Source organism: Trichosurus vulpecula, chromosome 6, assembly GCF_011100635.1.
Source record: "Trichosurus vulpecula isolate mTriVul1 chromosome 6, mTriVul1.pri, whole genome shotgun sequence".
Taxonomy (NCBI): domain Eukaryota; kingdom Metazoa; phylum Chordata; class Mammalia; order Diprotodontia; family Phalangeridae; genus Trichosurus; species Trichosurus vulpecula.
The window spans coordinates 276,656,350-276,675,410 of record NC_050578.1 but is presented as its reverse complement, the minus strand read 5'-3'; the positions used below and the strand labels follow the sequence as shown (position 1 = coordinate 276,675,410).

The 19,061-nt window shown below is 56.1% G+C and overlaps 2 protein-coding genes across 6 annotated transcripts in view; one reads left to right on the top strand and one right to left on the bottom strand.

Moving 5' to 3' along the window:
• PC (pyruvate carboxylase) overlaps nt 1–18,630 on the top strand; it is a 104,770-nt gene extending 86,140 nt beyond the window's left edge. For 3 of the 5 annotated variants that reach the window (XM_036763087.1, XM_036763088.1, XM_036763085.1), the window contains exons 11-21: nt 13,511–13,655; nt 13,934–14,023; nt 14,113–14,334; nt 14,861–15,017; nt 15,565–15,805; nt 16,094–16,343; nt 16,506–16,750; nt 17,148–17,327; nt 17,428–17,676; nt 17,774–17,914; nt 18,015–18,263. In XM_036763087.1, the coding sequence (XP_036618982.1) occupies nt 13,511–13,655; nt 13,934–14,023; nt 14,113–14,334; nt 14,861–15,017; nt 15,565–15,805; nt 16,094–16,343; nt 16,506–16,750; nt 17,148–17,327; nt 17,428–17,676; nt 17,774–17,914; nt 18,015–18,263 (2,169 nt within the window). Of the gene's footprint in view, nt 1–13,510; nt 13,656–13,933; nt 14,024–14,112; nt 14,335–14,860; nt 15,018–15,564; nt 15,806–16,093; nt 16,344–16,505; nt 16,751–17,147; nt 17,328–17,427; nt 17,677–17,773; nt 17,915–18,014 lie in introns of all 5 variants that reach the window. The other 2 variants (XM_036763086.1, XM_036763083.1) reach the window with 1 other exon arrangement.
• Nucleotides 1,565–5,334, bottom strand: LRFN4 (leucine rich repeat and fibronectin type III domain containing 4). Its single transcript, XM_036763089.1, has 3 exons — nt 5,296–5,334; nt 3,481–4,903; nt 1,565–2,552 (listed from the first exon to the last, which is right to left on the bottom strand). The coding sequence occupies exons 2-3, from the start codon at nt 4,899–4,901 to the stop codon at nt 1,985–1,987; spliced, it is 1,989 nt and encodes a 662-aa protein (XP_036618984.1). The 5' UTR covers nt 4,902–4,903; nt 5,296–5,334; the 3' UTR covers nt 1,565–1,984.
• Nucleotides 18,631–19,061: the final 431 nt, after the last annotated feature.

The following is a 19,061-nucleotide window of genomic DNA, read 5'->3' as shown; positions in this document are numbered from 1 at the left end:
GACTTGGCTCTGCTTCCTCGCCCCCCCCAGCCCCAGGGCCACCGTCTCCTTGGCAGGCATTAGCAGGTAGGGTCTCTTGATGGGCTCTGGCCAAGGATGCCATCCTTTGGTTCCATGGCACTGCCCACCCACATGATGGCACCTCTGGGCCCTTGCCCCCACATACTGTTCCGGGCCTCCCTGCTGAGTCAGCCCTGGGTGCCTGCTGCCCTCTGCAGGGGGTCTCTGCTGTGCCGTCATCATCCCTTCCCTCCCCCTCAAGCTCATTGCCAGTGACCTGCTTTTCCTCCTGGCATGGCAACTCTTAGGGTAATGCCACTAGCTCATCACCATGGCAGCCAAGGCCTCCCTTCTCCAGCTGCTGTACTGATGGGTGTCTGACCACCCTGTTGGCACAGCATGCCCCTGGGGATGGTATCCTTGTGCCCAGGTGCTGGTGGCACCTAAGTTCTCAGTGTCTTGCCACTCTGGTCTCCATGGTCTCCCCCATCGCAATGTGGTGTGTCAGCTTCCCCAGCTCCTCCTCACTATCCATGCCTTGCACAAGCCCAGGGGGATTCCTTGTTTGCCCAGAGTTCTCAGAGAGGGTCACCCAGTCAGGCCAGGGGTGAGCTCAGCCACTGGGCTAAAACAGGCTGTGGCTGAAGGTTGGCCACCCCACCCAGGCCGGGGCAGGTGATCTCCACCTCCTAAATCTCTCTCTGTGTAGGGAGGTTCCCCGCCCCCCCCACCCCCGTACCCTAACCTGGCCTTGGCATTTTGCAGGCCCAAGCCTGGTTCAGCCCTTTGCCCGCCAGTGTCTCCCTGCTCTTGCTGGCTTACTGGCTGGGCTTTGTGTCCTTCCTCCAGCTGCACATTCCCTGTTCCTCTGAAGCCCCACCCAGTGACCACAGAGCCCACGCTTTGTCCACCTCCTCATTCTCTGTTTTCCTGAAGGCCTTGTCTGGTGTTTCTTCCTACGGCAGCTGTTGCTGGGGCCCCTTTAGGAATAGTTTGGCCTTGGGGACAGGAGGTAGGAGAGTAGCAGCTGGACATGTGTGCACAGGCAGGCAGGGAGCTCTGGGTGGAAGCCCCTAGCCCAAGGTGCTGGGCTTGGGCACCTTGAGGCAGAGGACAGGCCAGGCCTGGACCTAAAGGGGCCTCTGCCTGCCAAGGTTGGATTCTGTGGCTGTGCTGCCCGAGAAGGCAGGGGCTCCTTTCACTCCCAGCCCGCTCCCTACAGATGCCATCTCATTCTGGCCAGAGCTGGAGCAACCCCCCAGGGGAATCAATGGACTAGACTAGAACTCCCTTGAGTCCTGTGGCTGTGGTGGGAATGCCTAGGAAGCGCAGGTCAAGCAGGGTGGGGCATTCTGGACAGGGCCCATGCTGGAGGCTTCTTTCTCCCCACCCGCTCCAGTTTCTGTGAGGCCTGGCTCTCAGTTCTGCTTGGCAAACAGGGGCCCACCCTAAGATCTAGCCAGGCCAACTCCTAGAACCAGGCCCTCCTCAGTCGTCTATTCTGCCCACCTCCCTGGAGCTACACCTCCTTCCCAACATAATGAGGCCAGAGATGAGCTGAGGTGTCCCTGGCATTTTTATTAAGAATAAAAACAAGAATCCAGGATAATTCCCTGTAGCCCGTTGCCCCACAGTGCTGAAGCACCTCTTATCTATGCGTTCCCTCCCCTCCCCACATTCTGGAGAGGGGGACGGGATTAGGGAAAGGTGGTTTTCTTCCCCAAATCACAAAGGGGGAACTGAGGTACAGAGAGTTAAAACTGGGATTAAACCCCAGAAATCCTGACTCCTCAGCCAAGGAGTGCTCCGTCCACTCCATGCGCTGCTTCCCACAGGCATCCAGGCCCTCTCTCCTCCAGAGAGCCCTGCTCTGACGGCTGCTGCCCCTGTCCCCGGAGAATGGGCAGCAGGAGGGAAGAAAGGCCCAGCAACTACCTCCTCTTCTCCCCGGCCTTGGCCCTGGAAGCTCCCACCAACTTGGTCCTCACACCACACTCTCTTCTAGCCGCTCTTCACTGCCCCCCACTGCCCCTCGACACCCAGCTCCAAGTAACCCGCCGTGGACTGAATGACTCCTGCGCGTCCAGGCTCCCCCCAGGCGCCGGGCATAACCATAGCACCCGCCGGTCTCTCCCAAGTCCAGAGAACAGCTGCGTTGTGGGCGGGGTGGGGGACTCCGGGGAGGGTGAGGCTTCGGTCCAGGGCTGGTGCCTCCTCCATTGGTCTGGGAGTGCACATGGCTCAGCTTGAGGGGGAGGCGGGCAGCCCCGGCCCCCCGGCCCCGAACCAGCAAGGCCACCGTGAAGACCAGTAAGGCAGCCACCAGGACCCCCCCCACAGCCACCGTCAGGGTCCCCCCGAGCACGTGAGCCTGCAAGGCGTGGCACAAGGGCATGGCCGGCAGTGTAGAGAAGTGGGCACAGCCCAGTAGCCTCGTAGCTGTGAGGTCAGAGGGCACAGCAGCAGGGGACAGGGCCAGGAGGCAGAGGTCATAGTCGGCCCCAGGGACCAGGTGCTTCAGCAGGAAGTGGCGGCTGGAAGCTGGGATGATCCTGCAGGGAAGGAAGAAGGTCAGTGGTGCCAGGGCCAGCCTGGCATCTGCAGCCCTGCCCTTTTCAGTCTGGGAAGAGCCCCAGGGCCTGCTGTGGTACCCATCTTTTGGAGGTTGGAGGCTGGTTGGCCCTGTCCTGTCTCCCCCATGGCCTGGCCCACCCCAGGTATGCCCATATGTACTCCTTAGCTGCCCCTCAGACGTGTGTGTGTGCACGTGTTTATGTGGATATGTAGAGACAGATGTGTGTATTATACACATGTATCATGCATGTGTGGGGGTATATAATGCAGACAGTTGTATGGAGAGATGTAGGGACACACAGACCCACCCCCTGCCCCCCGCTGGGAATGCTCATCTTTGCTCCATGGAGTCACCCCCACCGGCAGAGGCAGACCGTGTGTGTGTGTGTGTGTGTGTGTGTGTGTGTGTGTGTACAGACAGACACAAAAACAACCCCAGAGCAGACACCCTCGGCTACAACACTAACGCATGCAGAGACAGAACAGACACTGAGAGATGATCAGTGGAACATTAAGACATGTAGAGACAGTGCCAGGAAGCGAGGCCCCCAAACACCCATCCACACCCTCCCTCTCCCACCTCCTTTCTGCCTGGCTTCAGCCAGCACAGGCTCCCCAGACCCAATTTCCATCCCTTCCCCCCACAGGTTCCCTTGTCCCACTGTGGTCCTTTGCCCCCCCCCCCAACTGTCCCCAGTCCCTGCTCTTCTATCCCAACCAAAGCCTCTCTCTGTACAGGGGGTGAGGAGAGGAGGGAGGCCGGGAGCCTGAGAAACTCAGCGGCAGAGAGCAGCACAGCCTTGTGGGTAGGGGGGCAGAGGAGGCCTAAGGAGATGGGAGAGGAAGGGCAGGGCCAGATGTGCTGGACAGGTGGTTCGTTCTGGGTGTGCGCTCTCTGGCTCTCACCGGTAAATGAGGGTCTCATCCTCGCTGCTATTATACTGGATCTGGAACATCCAGACGGGCTCATTGGGCCTGCCCGGGCCCCAGCTCACCAGCCCAGACGTGGCAGTCACCTCAGACACTTCCACCGTGGGGCCCACGTCCTGGGCACCTTCGCCCTCCGCTGCAGTCCGGGCAGAGGCAGCGATGTCCGAGGGCCCCGGCCGGCCCCCGGTGGCACTGCTGTTCCCGCCATGGGGGAGGGCCAGCACCCGGAGCTCTACCTGCGCTGTGGCCTCTCCTGCTGCGTTGGTGGCGATGCAGGTGTACTCCCCTGCATCTCCAGCCCCCGTCACCCCGATCTCCAGCGTCCCGTTAGGAAAAGCCTGAGCCCGAGAGGAGTTTCCCACGAGTCTGTCATCCGGTCCCACCCAGTGCATGGTGGGCATGGGGTCCCCGAGGGCTCGACACCGCAGCAGGGCCCGCTGGCCTTCCAGCACCCAGAGCCGCTGCGTGTGGCGGGCAATGAGAGGCGGCTCGCAGGAGAACTCGCCCTCGGGCACCGCCCAGAAGTAGCGCCCAGCCAGCCCCGGGGGGGAGGCGCAAGTCTCCAAGTCGTCGGGGCGCGCCAGCCGCCGCAGCCACAGCAGCTCACAGTTGCAGTGGAGCGGGTTACCCCCAAAGGTCAGCACCAGGGGGCTGGGGGAAGCCGCTGTGTCCAAGCCACGGGAGAAGATGGGGTCGGGTGCCAGGGTGGCCAGGCGATTGGAGGTGAGGTCGAGGCGGGAGAGCTGGCCCAGCTGGGCAAAGGCTCCCGGGGGCAGCGCGTCAATGAGGTTGTGGTCCAGGTTGAGGGTGTGCAGGACCAGCATGGAGCCGATGCCGGCCCAAGGCACCTGCCGCAGGTTGTTGTAAGACAAGTCTAAGTCCTCCAGGCTTTCCAGGAAGTCGTCGAAGGCGCCGGGCGCGATGTTGCCCAGCTGGTTGCTGCTGAGGATGAGGTGCTGGAGGTTGACGGGGCCCCGGAGGCTGCCGGCCCCCAGCTCGGCCAGCCGGTTGCCATCCAGGTGCAGGGAGCGCAGGCTCTCGAGGTCTCCGAAGGAGCGGGCCCCGATGCGGTTGATGGCATTGCGGGAGAGGGTCAGGTCCACCAGGCCGGTCATGTTGCGGAAATCGGGGGGCCCCAGAGCCTGGATGAAATTGTCGGCCAGCCGCAGCTCCACGGTGCGCCGGTCCACGTTGGGCGGCACAAAGAGCAGCCCTCGGTGGGCACAGAGCGTGCTGAGAGACTCAGAAAGGTTCTGGCAGGTACAGGGGAGGGGGCAGCCTAGGGCCCCGCCGGCCAGCAGCAGCAGCAGGAGGGGGGAAGCCATGGTGAGCCCCTTGGAGTGGGAGGGAAGAGACAGGGCACCAGCGAGGAGGAGCACCCCAGCTGCAAGTCCCATCCCTAGGGAGCAGAAGGTGTGTGTGGGGTGGGGGGCTGGAGAGGCAAAAGAGGGGGGTCTGCCTCCCTCGCCCCACCCCCACCGTCAGAGCAAAGGGGAGCCTGGTGGTCAGGGCTGGCTGGGGCCTGCAGGGAGGGTTTGCTGGGGACACCGGGGCTCCCCAGGCTTAGCTCAGGGAATAGGCCCAGGTAACTTCCCAGGATCCCTTTGGCATCCTAAACTGGGCTCGGCTCCTCCCTCGCCCTGGGGTGGTCTGTCCCCCCTCCCACCGCCGCCCCCCCCCCACCGCGGGCCCCCTCCTCCCTCCATCTCTCAACCCTTCCTTCCCTCCCCCCGCCCGATCGCCCGCACCTGCCCTCCCCCGCTGCCCCGCTCCGCCCCCGCCGCCCCTCACCTGCCGTGTCCTGGCGGGCGCCGCTGCTGCTTCTCGGGGCTCAGGGGCTGCGGCGGCTGCGGGCCGGGCGGGCCGGGCGGGCCGAGCTCCCCCCGGGGCCCCCGCGCCTCCTGCTCGGCCTCCCGCCGGAGCGGGGGCGGGGGCGAGCTCCGGAGCTGGCCGCCGCCCGCACGGCTCGGCCTGGGGTCCAGGCCCTCCCCATGGCGCGCGGGGCTGCGGCCCCGGACCCTGGCCCTGGCCTCCCGGCTCCGGCTCTGCTCGGGCGCGCGGGCGGGGGGCGCGGGCGGGGGGGGGGGGGGCGCGACGCGGCCACAGAGCGCGCGCGCTGGGGGGGGGGGCGGGGACCGCGCCGGGATCCACCCGTGCCGTGCGGTGCCGTGCCTAGTCACAGCCGCCCGCTGTCACCTGGCCGCGCACCCCCACGTCCGCGCCCCGGCGCCCCGGCCCGGGCTGCGATGCCCCGCGCGATCGCGCCCCGCGCCTGCAGGTGCCGCAGCCTCAGCAGCAGCGGCAGAGCCGCGCCCGCTCCCACGCTGGCTCCCAGACTCCTCCCGCAGTCAGCCACAGCGTCTGCCCCGGGCCCGGACAGCAGCGTCGGTCTGGGGGGCGACAGCAGCCCCCAGCGTCACCCAGAGCCGCGTGCCACAGACACGCACACACACTCACTCGAACTCCCACTCTGAAGGTCACGATTGTTCTGCATCACTGAGTCACGTGGTGGCACAGCACCAGGAGCCAGCACACACACATACATTCACACCAACACTGGCCCACGCTCCCCGGACATTGTATTCTCCTTTGCCTCTCAAGGTGACACTCGGGGTGTGGCTTGACCCCCGGCAGCCCCTTGCACACGCTGAAGAGGAGGATGCCTGGGCCCACCTGCCAGCTCAGTCTTCCCCTCCCCTTGTGTGGGTGCGCCCCACTAGGCAGGCTGAGACTATTTCCTGTCTGTTGCAACTGCTTTCTGGAAGACTTGGAGCTAGCCACAGAAAGACTAAAGTGACCAGTGGGTTATTTATGTTAAGTGACAGGGGTATTTATGTGGCCGTGCAGAAGAGGGCCAAGTGTTCAGTAGAGATGGGAGAGGTCTTCCTCAGGTTTCTCTCATTGGGCTTCCCACCTCTGGCTTTACAGACCGTTGAGGAAGTGCCAGTTAGCTTGCTAGGCACCTGCAAGGTTCAGGGCTTAGAAGGTGTCCAAGAAGGGAGAAGGTCAGGCAGCGTACAAGGCAAGAGAGGAAGGTGTCACTGGTGCAGAGGCCCAGAAATGACCTGGACCTGCCCTCTGTCCAAAGAGCAGCTGGAGTGCCTTCAATGCTTGGTTCTTCAAGATTGGCCAAGTTATTCTGGGCTATTCAGGCCTCTTCTTTTAGGAGGCTTTGCAGTGTTGCACAGCTTAACCTCGGACATCCCGCTTCCACTAGGTGCAAACACTAATGTGCCCGCTTGATAAGGATAATCATGGCACCGCAGCTTTGAAGGAATCTGCTAAGCTCCAAACCTAGACCTGGGGACATCTTGTGGGTGATGCTTGTGGCTCCCTCAGTGGAATCTTGTCTCTACACAGGCCCATCAGAGTTGTGGTCTGCGTATGGAGGTTGTTGCCTCTTCTCTTCTCAGTATTCTCATCAGAGTTACCCGGGTGCAACTCATTCCCTACCAGAGACATTTTGAAATAATATTTTATTTTTCTCCAATTAAATATTTTTTGATTTTAATATTCTTTTTGTTTAGTTCCAGATTCCTGTCCTTCCCCCCTCCCTGAGACATAAGCAATCTGATACAGGTGGTACATTCAGTCTTGTAAAACATTTCAACATTAGTCATTTTGTAGAAGAAAACTCAAACCAAAGAAAAAAGCAAGTGAAAAAGTCCTCCTCGAGGGGCGTTTGGATTCCATCAGTCCTTTCTCTGGAGGTGGATGGCATTTTTCATCATGAGTCCTTTGGGATTGTCTTGTATCGTCGTATTGCTGAAAATAGCCAAGTCATTCACAATTGATCATCCTTACCGTGTTGCTGTTTCTGTGTACAACGTTCTCCTGGTTCTGCTCACTTCACTCGGCATCAGTTCATATAAGTCTTTCCAGGTTTTTCTGAAATCTGCCTGCGCATCCTTTCTCATAGCACAATAGGAATCCATCACAGTTATATGCCACAACTTGTTCAGCCCTTCCCCAATGGATGGGCATCCCTTCAACTTCCAGTTCTTGGCCACCACAAAAAAAAGAGCTGCTATAAATAGTTTTGTACATGTGGGTCCTTTCCCCTTTTTTATGATCTCTTTGGGATAGACCTAGCAGTGGTATTGGGCTAGTGTGTTTATTAATAATAATATTTTTAAAAGGTCAGCGGTGCTCTTGGATGCCAAAGATTCCTCATGGCAGTGGGCTCACAGTTCATATGCCCTTTAAGAGCAGGTGGCTAGGGGTGGCAACTCTGGTTGACAATTAATGATAGAGAATTAATGTTATAGTGGGAGGCTGGCTATATTACAATGAGGGTCTTGAGATATGTGACTTGGTTCACCCAAGTCTTGGTCAAAGAGACTTATCAATTTCCATGTCTCCTGTCTGACAAAAGGGAGAATCCACATTTCCCTAGACCTGTCTGAGTAAATACAATGAGCAGGAATCCATCCATTAGCCTAAACTTAGAATTCCTTTGACTGTCTGATTAAATCTTAGCCTGCATAAGTCTTTGCCCAAGATTTCCCACACTGGTTGATTTCTGGATGAGGAGGTAGAAAAAGGGAAAAACCTTGGCCCTCGTTCAACAATTAGTAATTAATATAAGAGAGAAACTATCATTTCTGTCAGGTCATAGTTCAGAGTTGTTTTAATTTGCATTTCTCTAATCAGTTGTGATTTAGAGCATTTTTCATACGACTAGGTGCTTTGATTTCTTCTTCTAAAAACTGCCTGTTTTTATCCTTTGACCATTTATCAATTGGGGAATGATTTGTATTTTTATGAACTTGACTCAGTTTCCTATATGTTTGAGAAATGAGGCCTTTATCAGAGATACTTGCTGTAAAGAATATTTCCCTGGTTTTCTACTTTCCTTCTAATTTTGGTGGATTGGTTTTGTTTGTGTAAAACCTTTTTAATGTAATCAAAGTTATCCATTTTGCATTTCATAATGCTCTCTATCTCTTGTTTGGGCCTAAATTCTTTTCTTATCCATAGATCTGATAGGTAAACTGTTTCTTGTTCTCCTAATTTGCTCATGGTATCACTCTTTATGTCTAAATCATGTGCCTATATTGACCTTATCTTGGTATACTGTGTGAGATGTTGATCTATACCTAATTTCTACCATACTGTTTTCCATTTTCCTAGCAGTTTTTGTTAAATAGTGAGTTTTTGTCCCAAAAGCTTGGAACTTTGGGTTTATCAAACACTAAATTGCTATGATCATTTACTGTATTAGACATATTATGTACCTGATCTCTTCCACTGATCCACCATTCTGTTTCTTAGGCAGTACCAGACTGTTTGAATGATTATCACTTTATAATGCAGCTGAGATCTGGTACAGCTAGGCCACCTTCCTCCACATTTTTTTCATTGCTTACTCTGATATTCTTGACCTTTTGTTCTTTCCGATGAATTTTGTTATTTTTTTTTCTAGCTCTATAAAATAATTTTTGGTAGTTTGATTAGTGAGGCATTGGTTAAGTAGATTAGTGTAGGTAGAATTGTCATTTTTATTATATTGGCTCGGCCCACCTACCATAGACATTTTATGGACTTTTTAGAGTTGAGTTTTTTAGTTCCTGCCTCTTTCTGTATCACAGCTTTGATGCCCAGTATGATGCCCGTATTTGATTTTCAATCTTTTGGTATTTTTTAAAATTCCATTTTATTTTTATTTTTAGTTCAAAATTTTCTCCTCCACCCCGCCTTCATTTATCAAGAAGTATCCATGTGAAGTCAAGCAAGACATTTCCATATTTGTTATGTTCCAAAAAAAAGAGAGAGAGAAAGAAAAGGAAAAGCCAAGAAGAAAAAAAACTATGCTTCTGTCTGCCTTCAGAGTCCATCCACTCTCGTTCTGGAGGTAGCTCACATATTTCATCATGACTCCTTCGGAATTCTAGTGGATCGTTGTATTGATCTGAGTTCTGAAGTGTTTCATAGTTGATTATGTTTACAATGTTGCCTTTAATGGTGTAGATTGTTCTCCTGGTTCTGCTCACGTCCCTCCATTTCTGTTCATACAGATCTTCCCAGGTTTTCTTGAGACCATCCCTTTCATCTGTTTTTTTTTTAGACTAATTTATTTTTAGTTTTCAACATTCATTTCCAAAAGATTTTGAGTTACAAATTTTATCCCCATCTCTCCCCTCCCCCCATCCCAAGATGGCATGCATTCTGATGCCCTTTTCCCAGTCTGCCCTGCCTTCTATCACTTCCCCCCCCCGCCTTATCCCCTACCTGTTTATTTTCTTGTAGAGCAAGATGGATTTCTATAACCCCATTGCCTGTATATCTTATTTCTCAGTTGCATGTAAAAACAATTTTTAACATTTGTTTTTAAAACTTTGAGTTCCAAATTCTCTCCCTTCTTCCCTCCTCACCCATCCTCAATGAGAAGGCAAGCAATTCAATATAGGTTATACAAGTTTTGTTATGCAAAACACTTTCATAATAGTCATGTTGTGATAGACTAACTATATTTCCCTCCATCTTATCCCACCCCCCGTTTTTTCTGTTTTCTCCTTTGACCCTGTCCTTTTTCAAAAGTGTTTGCTTTTGACTACCCCCTCCCCCAATATGCCCTCCCTTCTATCACCGCCCCCCATCCCCTTCCTCCCTACTTTCCTGTAGGGTAAGATACCCAATTGATTCATCCATTCTCATAGCACAGTAGTGCTTCATCATATTCATATACCATAACTTAGCCATTCTCCAGCAGATGGACATCCCCTCAATTTCCAATTCCTCATTTTGGCCTTTTTTGCAATATTCTTTCAGATGGAAATCTAGAGAATTGGTGCCTCAGTATTTCATAGGATGATAATTTATAGCTGGGAGCAACCTTAGTGACCATCCAGTCCAACCCTTCATTTTATGGATGAGGACCCGAGTCCTGGAGAAGCTACCCAAGGTCATACAGCAAAAAAACCAACAACTGGGTTTTAAACTCAGGTTCTCTGACTGCAGACCCGGCATGCTCCCATCATACCACTCTCTCTTAATTGATCTGTAGTGGTTTCCCTGTTTTCAGGTGTCTTGAGAGCTAGTCCTTTTGTGGCTTTCGTGCAGCACAAATTTCCTTTGTCCTTGGCTTGGTCCAGCTGCCACTCATCCCATCATGGTCTTCTTTAGAGGCATTTCCCTTTTCTCATCTAGTGTCCCAGGAACCCTGGTGGGGCTAATGGTGTAGACATGCTGATCAGTCTCTTCTGGTTTTCATTTGATTATTATCCTCTTAAGAGTTTTATTTTAAAATGTGGTTGGAGTGTTTTGTTTTAACTGGGTCTCGTGTTAAACTTTGTACTAATTTTCTCCAGTTTTTCACTGTTTTATGAGGTACTTCTGCTCATAAATCTTCACCATCTTCTTCCATCAGGTTTTGGAAATCAGTTTATTTTCTCAAGCAGTGTTGCTTAGGTGGCCACATCTTCTGCCTTAAGGAGATCCAGTTTGCTGACTTGAGCAATTTTAAGGCCTGTTTGACCTCTGTGTTGTGGTGATTGAGTTATCCTGGTTAAGCTTTTGTAGGCAAGGAGGATAGTTCCTGGGGATGTCTTTTCCTTTGTCTGTTTCGCCTAACACCCATCATTCATTTGAGTAGGCCAGGGGGAAGTTCTTGTAACAAGCTGTTATCACTGCAGTGCAGCTGTACTCGTAGCTTCTGATTTGATACAGAATTTAACCTTTGTGCTAAGCACACAGCTTGGACATTAGAGCTCATCTTTTTCTGCCTGCTGCTTAATCAGTACCTTTCACTAAACACAGTTAAAATGTACCTGGCTCCTTAGCAAGTGCCCAAAGCACATGAGGGGCCAAGAAACATGTGTCTAGTAGAAAGAGCCCAGGATTAGGGCTGAAGAGTCTCTCTTCAGGGCTCAACTTCTTGCTGTCAAAGGAGGGGCTGGATGATGGCTAAGCCTACCCCCACCCCAGGCCGGGGGCTCTCTGGTGCACTGCCTGCCTAGATGCCTGAAGCGCTGCACTGTTACCAGCGGGGTAGCAGCAGCCTTGGGTGGTGCTGGAGGCTTGCTTGTCCCCATAATCAGTTGATTATCATCATTCTCAGTAGTTACATTCTACAAAGTCACCACAAACCCCAAATTAGCTAATACAGACCCATTTCTCTGAGGGGAAACCCAGGGTTAGGCTCCTTTGAGCCCCTGGTCACATTTAGTCAGCTAATATGTAACCTTGTTTTATGAGGATTTCTGCTTAAAGACCCCTTATTTAATAGATGTTTCTTATAATGCAAATCACTTCTTCCTTTTTTGGCATGTACCACATAAACATTGAGTTAACTCATGGCTGAACATAGCTTCTCTGACCGACATCTGTTCTCCATAAGGCCCATCCCAGCCTTCTGGCTTTGTAGCACTGAGCTGGGGAGATATTTTAAACAGTAAAATCACCCACATGTGAAAAAAACCCATGGCCCTCAGTAGACATCATGAAGGCTGCACATCTACAGTGAGAGAGCTGAGTGGCATGGCCTTGCCAATGGGCTCTGCATGTGTCTGCCAGTGAATGGCCAGGAAAGCCATACAGGCCCTGATATGGGGCCTGCAAATCAATGAGAGTGAGCAGTGAATTCACCAATACTGAATCCGTGAGTCATAAGGATTCGCTGTAGATGGTCCTGGCCCTGGGATGATGGAGACCCCTGTAGGAAGCTCAGTTCCAGCGTGACCTACCATCCTGAGGTCTCATCTTCCCCACAGAGACAGGCCTACAGCTCTCCGGAAGCAACAGGGCTTCTCCCCTGCTTGCCCTCAGGCCCACAGCCACACCTAAAGCCCCCTAGGGCCATATCCTCCAGACCTCCTAGAGGTGCTGGAAAAGGCAGCCACACTCTGGGACAGTGGCCCCTCTGGGGCGGCTGTGCCCATGAGCAGCAGAGGTTTATCCAAAGGATAGTTTGGGGCTAAATGTAACAGGCCCAGGCTCCCAAATAGATCATGATGCAGCAGCTAATGAGGGTTGGAAGTGATGCATGTGGGGCAGGTCAGTGTTGCCTAGAGCAGGATCTGGGGGAGCTGGGGGAGAGGCCAGAAGAGGTGAGGAAAGGGGAGAGAGGAGGCCGGGAGAACCAAGGCACTGCTGTGGCTGGGGAGGGAGCTAATGAACTCTCCTACTGTTGGTGAAAGGAGAAATGGCCCTCGTGGGGGGCCTGAGGCTGCTTTCCTCCCCTGCTCACCCTCCCTGCTTCTCAGTCCCTGTGACAGCTCCCAGCCCTTCCTTTCCCTAGTCAGACTTAGGGGAGGGGCTCCCCCTTGACCAAGCTCTCACTGGGCCTGAGCCCCCGATGCCTTCTGGTCTTTGTCAGGTGCTTTCTGCCCCCGTGCTGGACAAAGTGAGGGTCTGGTGCCCCTGCCATTCACCCATCCCGGTGTCCTGGTTCCTCATCCAGACCTGTCTGAGGGACCCCGAGGGGCTGATACCAGAGGCAGGAAGGCTGTGTCTGGCCATAAGCAGTTAACAGAAGTTCTCTGAGCCTCAGTTTCCTTATCTGTGAAGTGGGGATAATAATACCTATAGTATCTGCATGATAGGGTTGTAGTGATAAAGGGCTTTGCAAACCATTATTCTGTGTCCCCAGTGGCTCCCAGCCACCCTGGGACCTCACCTGTTCCAGGCTGGCCATCTCCCCAAGGCAGGTTCTTCTAGAGAAGCTGGCTCCCTGCTCCTTTGTCTCCTCCCCCACCCCAGGGAATGTGGCTTTCAGCTGAGGCCTTCTGGAGACACGTGCCTGCCCATCAGGACAGGTTGTGATGATGGCGATGATGATGATGGTTACACAATTACTATGATTCCTTCCTTCCCTTCCTCCTGCAGGACAGAACTCTGGTCAGCAGAATAGTCAGACCAATTCTGGTTGTTAATAGTGGGGCAAAGCATGCCAGCATCTGGGGCTGCATCTCGCTGAGGGGGTTCCCAGGGTTCCAGGCAGAGGAAGCTGGCTCTTCTCCCCTTCCCCTGCCTGGTGACACCCCTCCCACCTGCCTCTGTCCTGCAGACCAACATCCCCTTCCTGCAGAATGTCCTCAACAACCAGCAATTCCTGGCAGGCGCTGTGGATACCCAGTTCATCGACGAGAACCCTGAGCTCTTCCAAATGCGGCCTGTGCAAAACCGGGCCCAGAAGCTGCTGCACTACCTGGGTCTGAGCCCCCAGAGCACCCCTCTTTGCTGCCCCCCAGCATCCCTGTGCCATGCCCATCACTCTCCTCTGCTTCAGGCTGTCACAGTTCAGCCCTCCCTGCTCTCCTCTCCTCCCCCAAGCCGAGGAGGGAGCTCTTTGGGAGGCAGTATGTCCCACCAGCCCTGCTCCCCCATTCCTCCTCCCCAAATGCTCTGCCACTCACCACTGGCCTCTGTTCTGCTGATCCCCTTGGGCCCTCCCTGCCATCCTGACATTAGGCTTCTTCTCTTTGCTCAGGCCACGTCATGGTGAATGGTCCTCAGACCCCAATTCCTACCAATGCTACCCCCAGCCCCATGGATCCCATTGTCCCCCCCGTGCCTATGGGTGAGTCATTTGTCATTGGCCCAGCTGGGCTCCTAAGGAAGTGGGAAGCGTGTGGTCCTTGAGGATTCTGATGCCCTGCCCTCCCCCAGGCCCACCTCCACCGGGCTTCAGGGACATCCTGCTGCGTGAGGGGCCCGAAGGCTTTGCCCGAGCCGTGCGGAATCACAAGGGGCTGCTGCTGATGGATACCACCTTCCGCGATGCCCACCAGTCCTTGCTGGCCACCCGAGTGCGGACCTATGACCTCAAGAAGATCGCCCCTTATGTTGCCCACAGTTTTAACGGCCTCTTCAGTGTGGAGAACTGGGGGGGTAAGACTCAGCAAAGAAATGGGGGCTGTGTGCCAACCCCCGGCCGGGTCGGGGCTTTAGAAGGACCAGGAGAATCTGTACCTTCACGTGCCTCCCATCATTGCCTAGCTAGGAAGACAGTTTTTGACCTTGTCTCAAAATGAACATCTGTGTGCCCAGGCCAGTGCTTGGCATGGTGGGTGAGACAGGAAAGGTGGATGACTGCGTCCCAGTGCTCAGGGCTCTCCTTCTGTAGTCGAGACAAGAATAACATGAGACATTCAGTGGACGCTTAACAAATGCCTGTGACGAGCTGAGGAGAGGTCTCCGAGTGGAGAACAAATCAGTCTCTGAGAATTCCCAGAGAAGGGACTGCCTAAGCAAGGAGGACTTTATGGAGGGGGTGGGCCTTGAAGGAGGGGAAGGGGAAGAGGGGGAGGCTTTCCAGGTGTGGGACACAGCTTGAGCAAAAGCCTAGTGGAAGGAGGGGTGAGGCTCTGATTCCAGCTCCAGACGTGCTCGCCCTTCTCCCTCCTTTCTGACCCAGGAGCCACCTTTGACGTCTCAATGCGCTTCCTCTATGAGTGTCCCTGGCGGAGATTGCAGGAGCTCAGAGAGCTCATCCCCAACATCCCCTTCCAAATGCTGCTGCGGGGTGCCAACGCTGTGGGCTACACTAACTACCCCGACAACGTGGTCTCCAAGTGAGCCGCCCTCTGCGCCCCCCAGCCTCTCCCACAAGCAGCTGCCCCTGTGGACAGCCACAGGGGGCAAATGGGAGCTTCCCCCAAAGTCCCCAGGGGGTCAGAGGCAACAAGCTTTGGGGGCAGGTCTTCTGGGCAGATGGAGGAAGACCCACTTTGGCCCAGCTCACACGGTCCCGTAGCAGGCCTCTGCCTCAGCCACCAGACCCTGGACCCCGCCACGGCACGGCCGGCCTCTAGGGAGAGACCTTGGCATTATGTCCATCTGTGGCTTGCCCTGGCCTTTGTGGGTCAGGCCCCCTTGCCAGGCAGATCCCCACCCCACCCCCACCTTGTCACACAGGGGCATTTTTCTTTTCTCTGGAGGGGGAATGGAGGGTCAAACCAGGAAACTGGGACTCAGCTACCCAGGAATCATGAGAGGAGCTGGCAGGGAGAATGTGGGGTCAGGCAATGGGGGAAAGTGGGAGAAGGGGCCCCAGAGGGTCTGCAGTGGACCATGGAGGAGGGGCCGGGTTGAGCCTCCTCACAGTCTGCCCTTCCCTAGGTTCTGCGAGGTAGCCAAGGAGAATGGCATGGACGTGTTCCGGGTCTTTGACTCTCTCAACTACCTGCCCAACCTTCTGCTGGGCATGGAGGCAGTGGGCAACGCGGGGGGCGTGGTGGAAGCTGCCATCTCCTACACGGGGGACGTGGCTGATCCCTCCCGCACCAAGTACTCCCTGAAGTACTACATGGACCTGGCCGAGCAGCTGGTGCGGGCAGGGACCCACATTCTGTGCATCAAGGTGACTGAGACCTTCCCTCCCTTCTCTTTTTCCCTCCCTTCTCCCTCCCTCTCCCTCTCCCTCTCCACCCCCTCCCCCTCTTTCCCCCCTCCCTCCCCCCTCCCTCTCTCTCCCATCTCCTCCCTCCCTCTCCCTCTCCCTCTCCCCCTTCCCCCTCTTTCCCCCCCCTCCCTCTCTCTCCCACCTCCCCCTCCCTCCCTCTCCCCCCTCCCTCCCCCTTGGGAAAGTATCCTCTTTCCCTTCCTAGGCCCATCCATGCTGACTCCTCTCCACCTCTGTCTCTCTCAGGACATGGCTGGCCTTCTGAAACCAGCAGCCTGTGCCATGCTGGTGAGCTCCCTCAGAGACCGCTTTCCAGACCTTCCCCTGCACATCCACACCCACGACACGGCCGGCTCAGGTGTGGCCAGCATGCTGGCGTGTGCCGAGGCAGGGGCCGACGTGGTCGACGTGGCTGTTGATTCTATGTCAGGAATTACTTCGCAGCCCAGCATGGGGGCCGTGGTGGCCTGCACCAAGGAGACCCGTCTGGACACAGGTAGAGGCTCTGGAACCCATCTCGAAGCACAGGCCCCCAAGTGAGGTCCTGCCTCGACTTCCCCTAGCCCCCGCAGACCCCCCTGCGGCGTGGGGAGGGGGGGACTCGGGCTGGAGGAGGCCGCCAAGGGCAGCACTCAGCCTCTCTCCCCTGCTTTTCTAGGGGTGCCTCTGGAGCGGGTATTTGACTACAGTGAATACTGGGAGGGGGCCCGGGGCTTGTACGCGCCTTTTGACTGCACAGCAACCATGAAGTCCGGTAACTCCGACGTCTACGAGAACGAGATCCCCGGCGGCCAGTACACAAACCTGCACTTCCAGGCCCATAGCATGGGGCTAGGGTCCAAGTTCAAGGAAGTCAAGAAGGCTTACGTGGAGGCCAACCAGATGCTGGGGGACCTCATCAAGGTGAGGGGGTGCTACTAGCCCCTGCCTCCGGCCGCGTTCTTGGCCAGACCTGGGAAGCTTCGCCCCAGATTCTGAGTCAGAAGGGGCCTTGGAGGAGGGCGGCCAGGACTCGCATTGAGGTCCTGCATCTGCACAGAGCAGCGACGTTTGGACAGGCCCAGTCGCGGTGGGGAGGGGCAGCGGCCTGTCGTTCTACGGGAGGGGAGGGAGGTGCAGTCACCCCCATTTTACAAATGAGAAAACGGAGGCTGAAAGAGGCAGAATGACTCGCCCAGGGTCACACAGCTAGAAAGTGTCTGAGGAAGGAGGCCTTTGGTCCAAGAGCCTCCCAGAGCCCAGGCTGGTTGGGCGGTGACAGCAGGACCCATCTCCCTCATCCGCTGCTCCCCTGCCCCAGGTGACGCCTTCTTCCAAGATCGTGGGGGACCTGGCCCAGTTCATGGTTCAGAATGGCCTGAGCCGGGCTGAAGCGGAGGAGGAGGCAGAGGAGCTGTCCTTCCCTCGCTCGGTGGTGGAGTTCCTGCAGGGTTACATCGGCATTCCCCACGGGGGCTTCCCCGAGCCCTTCCGAACCAAGGTGAGCTGGGGGGCCGCAGGGAGCTGGGGGTGGCCTAGGAGGGGCTGGGGCAGCCCCATGACTGACTGAGCCAATGGCGGGACGCCTCCGCCTCCCCCAGGTCATCAAGGATCTGCCCCGCGTGGAGGGCCGGCCGGGCGCCACGCTGCCTTCCCTGGACCTGGGCGCCCTGGGGAAGGAGCTGGAGGAGCGCTATGGGGAAGAGATCACCCCAGAGGACGTGCTCTCGTCCGCCATGTACCCAGACGTCTTCCAGCAGTTCAAGGAGTTCACCAATACATTCGGGCCCCTGGAGTGCCTGGACACCCGCCTCTTCCTACAGGGGCCCAAGATCGCAGAGGAGTTTGAGGTGAGTGGAAGGGGCGTGGAGCGCCCCCACCCCCCCCTGCCACAGCCATGGGCCGGCCCTGCCCTCCTCGCCTTGACCCCCTCCCCTTCTCCCGTAGGTGGAGTTGGAAAGGGGCAAAACCCTGCACATTAAGGCCCTGGCCATGGGGGCCCTGAACCGGGCCGGCCAGAGGCAGGTGTTCTTTGAGCTCAACGGCCAGGTGCGCTCCATCCTCGTCAAGGACACCCAGGCCATGAAGGTAGAGATCCTGGGGGATGGGGGCGGCCCTGAGGGGCTAGGGGGGCGGCCCTAAGGGTGCAGGGCTCTCAGCAACCAGGCTCTCCCACCTCCTCCTGCAGGAGATGCATTTCCATCCCAAGGCCCTAAAGGACGTCAAGGGCCAGATTGGGGCGCCCATGCCTGGAAAGGTAATTGACATCAAAGTGAAAGCCGGGGACAAGGTGACCAAGGGGCAGCCACTGTGTGTGCTGAGCGCCATGAAGATGGAGACTGTGGTGACATCACCCATGGAGGGCACCATCAGCAAGGTTCATGTGACCCGGGACATGACCCTGGAGGGAGATGATCTCATCGTGGAGATCGAGTGACCCCCAGTTCTTACCTTGTCCCCAGTGCCTTAGCATTGGAGGCCCACTCTCCCCCTCGTCATTCTTAGTAGATGCTGCTGCTGCCTGGGAGCCCCCGGGCCACAGGAAAAGGGCAGCTAGCCAGGCTGCTATGGCCACCTGGGACCAGCTGCTCACGGCTAGGGGGCCAACAGAGGGCCCTCCCTCTCTGACTTCCCCTTCCCAAACTGCCCATCACATCCTGCCATCTGCAGGATGCATCTGTTTGCCAAATTGGCACCCTCTCTCTGGGGGAGTGGGGGTCCAGGCCAGGAAGGTCAGGGGGACGAGACCTCCTCGTTTCAGCCTTGACAGACTCAAAACACTCAATAAAGCCATTTGTCATCTCCCTGCTGCCCGGTCCTTTGGCCTCCAGGTTAGTGTCAGGCATAAGAACGGTGACGTCCTGGGCCAGGCTGGGCCCAGCACTGAGGGAAAGCCCCAGGCAGGGACAAAGCAGGGTTTGGTCGAGGCCTCAGAGGGAACCCCAAGGACCAGCCCCACATTTTCAAGAACAAAAGCCCAGAAGAATGACAGGCCTTCAGGGTAAGAGAGCCAATGGCAGCAGGAGAATGTGGGGGCAGGAAGAGGAAGCTCTGGCCTGAGAGCTGGGTTTTAGCCAAGACTCCCCTGGGGCCTCCCATGCTCAGCGACCTTCTGGTCTCAGGGATGTCGTCCAGCTCCACCAAGGGCCTGTATACCAGTGTGTCTGAGGGTGGAATGTCTGGGGAGTGGAGGCCTCTGGGTGGAAGTCCATGCCCGAGCACATCCATCTATCCA

Bases quoted from the DNA above. Each gene is read 5' to 3' on its own strand.
- LRFN4 (XM_036763089.1), bottom strand. From the start codon at position 4,901: ATGGGACTTGCAGCTGGGGTGCTCCTCCTCGCTGGTGCCCTGTCTCTT. The intron at 2,553-3,480 runs GTGAGAGCCAGA...CCTTCCCTGCAG, and splicing joins GATGAGACCCTCATTTACCG to GATCATCCCAGCTTCCAGCC.